At 37.0% G+C, this 3,891-nt stretch overlaps 1 protein-coding gene across 1 annotated transcript; it reads left to right on the plus strand.

Annotated features, from left to right (window-relative positions):
* Nucleotides 1-209: 209 nt before the first annotated feature.
* LOC121806420 (eukaryotic peptide chain release factor subunit 1-3-like) lies at nucleotides 210-3,503 on the plus strand. The gene is made up of 3 exons (XM_042206450.1): nucleotides 210-324; nucleotides 1,488-2,975; nucleotides 3,090-3,503. Exon 2 carries the CDS (start codon nucleotides 1,524-1,526, stop codon nucleotides 2,835-2,837), a length of 1,314 nt encoding a protein of 437 aa, XP_042062384.1. The 5' UTR covers nucleotides 210-324; nucleotides 1,488-1,523; the 3' UTR covers nucleotides 2,838-2,975; nucleotides 3,090-3,503.
* The last annotated feature ends 388 nt before the right edge of the window (nucleotides 3,504-3,891 follow it).

Consider the following 3,891-nt stretch of genomic DNA (forward strand, 5'->3'; position numbering starts at 1 on the left):
TTTTAATATCCTAAAGAAATTTAAAAATTAAAGAATCAGATTTTTTTACAGGCAAAATCCTAACAGCTAAAAATTGAATTTTAAAAATTAAAGACAAAATCCTAACAAATAAAAATTGGATTTTAAAAGTAAAGTTCATTTTCCAAATTTTTTTTTTTTTTTTTTTGCATTTTTGAGGTTCCGTGTACAATTTTAATTGAAGGAGGGTTTTTCATTTACATTTTTTCTCCCTTTTTTCACACTATATATATTTGGTAGATTGTTTTCGCTATCTAGCACCGCTGCTGCCGCGTATCCATTACGCTTTTGCTCTCATCGTCCGAGGTAATTCTCTGATTTTTGCCCCTTTTTTTTGTTTTTACATATTTGATTGAATATCCGTGTATCCGATTTTTGGTTTCTGATTGATGTGTTTCGGTTTTGAGTGTGTTTTTATTTTTAATATATATCCGATGATTGCTCCATACACGTTTGATCGACATATAGTTTTTGCTTTTTGTTGAGCTGTTCGATTATTTTTCGTGGATTTAGATCACAGCAGAGCTATGTATAATTCAAAGGAATCACGATTTTTTGTGATATGCTTTGCATGAATCTATTTAACTTTAGCTGATTCAAAGCCCTATATCCGTAGAATTCTGGCATATTTGAGATGTTTGTCATGCACAGTAATTTATCATGTATAGTTATTTTCCAGAAATAAGCGAAGTTCATTAGAATTGTTAATCCACTTGGAGTAATCTCAGGATCCTTCAATTTTTATTTTATTTTTATTTTTATTTTGTTTTGTTTCTTGTACCTTGGTTGTGCTGAACTTGAATTTGTTGAAAATTTCTGATGTCAGAATTATTTGTTCAAATGAAACTGTATGTTAGATGCATGGTTTGCCTTGCTGTGAAACATATGGAATAAGACACTACTTTCTCATCAGTTGCTGTACCTATTTTGGAGATCAGGCTATACTACTATGTGTTTGTTTTCACTACCATATGCACATGGTATACATGTATTTTCGCTGTGCCAATTACTCTGGGCCAACAATTTCTATGCACATGTTTAGATGATTTCCTTCCACCATTTATTTCACGAGACTAACTTCTACGATTGATTTACTTGTTATTATTGGACGGCTTGGCATATGAACCTTGGTTGTACGTTCTTGTATAATTGTAGTCGTTACATTCATATTTTAAGAGTTTATGGGTTCGAAGAATTATTTTAAGGGATGGCTGATGGTTGTGTTATTTTATATTATTTTTAATATATTTTTCTCTCACCAAATTTGGCGATCCATTGTTTTTTTCCTCATTATCAAATTTTGTGTTGACATTTGTATTATGATTGGCTTGTACTTTCATAACACAAATCTCATGTCTCAGTTTTCAGCTCAAACAGGCTATGCTATTTTATTAGCTTTATTTACTACACGTTTTACCACCAGAATTCTGTTGGTTGTTTAACCGTTGTTCTTTTTGGATCAATTGCAGAACTCTTCTGCTGCTTTAATTTTCCATTTGAGAACAATGGCTGATGGTCATGAAACTGATAAGAATATTGAGATATGGAAAATCAAGAAACTCATCAAGGCTCTGGAAGCAGCTCGAGGTAATGGAACCAGCATGATTTCTCTTATCATGCCTCCTCGCGATCAAGTCTCTCGTGTCACCAAGATGCTTGGAGATGAATTCGGAACTGCATCTAACATCAAAAGCAGAGTCAATCGCCAATCTGTTCTCGGTGCAATTACATCAGCTCAGCAGAGGCTGAAATTGTACAACAAGGTTCCTCCGAATGGTCTCGTTCTCTACACTGGAACCATTGTTACTGATGACGGGAAGGAAAAGAAGGTAACAATTGACTTTGAGCCATTCAGGCCCATAAATGCGTCTCTTTATCTATGTGACAACAAATTCCACACCGAGGCTCTGAATGAACTTTTAGAATCAGATGATAAGTTTGGCTTTATTGTTATGGATGGTAATGGGACTCTCTTTGGAACACTGAGCGGTAATACTAGGGAGATTCTTCACAAATTTACTGTGGACCTCCCTAAGAAGCATGGAAGAGGAGGGCAATCTGCACTGCGTTTTGCTCGACTCCGCATGGAGAAGCGCCATAACTATGTTCGGAAAACCGCAGAGCTTGCCACCCAATTTTACATCAATTCTCAGACAAGCCAACCCAATGTTTCTGGACTCATTCTGGCTGGTTCTGCCGACTTCAAGACCGAGCTCAGTCAGTCTGATATGTTTGACCCTCGTTTACAGGCGAAAATTCTGAATGTGGTGGATGTTTCATATGGAGGGGAAAATGGTTTCAATCAGGCAATTGAGCTGTCTGCGGAGATCCTTTCCAATGTGAAGTTCATACAAGAGAAGCGTTTAATTGGCAAGTACTTTGAGGAGATTAGTCAGGATACTGGAAAGTATGTCTTTGGTGTTGAAGACACATTGAAAGTTCTTGAAATGGGTGCTGTTGAGACGCTTATTGTTTGGGAAAATCTGGACATGACCAGATACACGCTGAAGAACACTGTAACCGGTGAAGTTCTCATAAAACACTTCAACAAGGAGCAGGAGTCTGTGCAAAGTAACTTCCGTGATCCAGCTACAAATGCTGAACTAGAGGTACAGGAAAAGATGTCGCTGCTTGAATGGTTTGCCAATGAGTATAGACGTTTTGGCTGCACTCTTGAGTTTGTCACCAACAAATCACAAGAAGGGTCGCAATTCTGCCGTGGTTTTGGAGGAATAGGAGGAATCCTGCGCTATCAGTTGGATGTTCGAGCTTTTGATGAACTTTCCGATGATGGAGAAGCTTATGAAGATTCTGAATAGCAATCAATCAACTTTTCTAATCCCAGTGCAGGCTTCAGGGATGGAGCGGAGGCACTGCACTGGAGCGGGGGGGCTCGCCCCTCTGACTATGCCGCTCGGACTATATTGAAAGAAAAAGATGGAGCGAAGCAAGATGAGGTCTAGTGCCTGCATTTTCTTAACATTATGTATATGTAGGAGATCAACCATAAAATTGATGATCTGCAAAATAAAAATGTTCTAATTTATTTTCTCCATGTCTCCCCGGTGCAGGATCATGGTCAAGCATATGTGGAAGGGAAGAGAGATGGTGCTTGAGGAAGATATAATATGATTGGCTAAGTGCTTTGGCCGCATGGGCGAGGTAATATAGGGATGCCCTATGTGCTTTGTCTGTGAGGGCCGTATTTCTCTGTTGCATGAGGTGGTCTTATGCTGGAGTCGTATTATTATATATATGCGTTATGGAGACGATGTTTTGATCGAACATTTCCTATGTTGATGTTTAATGCTCGGGTTGTTTTAAATTGAGTGTCTGTCTTGTTTGAACTTTACTTCCAGACTGTGTTGGGAACAGTTTAGTGTCATGTAATAAGAACTGCATTTGCTGATGCAGCAGATTTCGACTATGTTATTATTATGTGTTTGGTTTGGTCAAATAAATTGCCTGTAAAGTCTTTAGTTACATTTGTGATTGTGACTACAGTTTCTAGCAAATTATGCTATAATATGAATACTGTCTTTTTAATACGAGCTGTGCATGAAATTTGATGGATATAAACTTTTAGTGTTAGACATGTTTTTCAAAATGTAAATATCTTTGCTTTCAAAAGTTTCTCCTTTTTAAATTTTATCCTCTATTTTGTCATGTTAACCAACTTTTAGTTTAAGAAATTCAAGATTACGAGGGTTGGCACATAACAAGTAGAGTTTATTTAAAGATACATACTTTCCTCATCCCATTCAAAATCAAAACATAAACGATTCTTTTGTCCATCCCATGAGACACAAACGTTTTTTTCCCCACTAATCTACCAATCGTTACAATAGCATTCTTAACCCCATTAAAAACATA

Source organism: Salvia splendens, chromosome 6, assembly GCF_004379255.2.
Source record: "Salvia splendens isolate huo1 chromosome 6, SspV2, whole genome shotgun sequence".
Taxonomy (NCBI): Eukaryota; Viridiplantae; Streptophyta; class Magnoliopsida; order Lamiales; family Lamiaceae; genus Salvia; species Salvia splendens.

Bases quoted from the DNA above. Each gene is read 5' to 3' on its own strand.
- LOC121806420 (XM_042206450.1), top strand. From the start codon at position 1,524: ATGGCTGATGGTCATGAAACTGATAAGAATATTGAGATATGGAAAATC.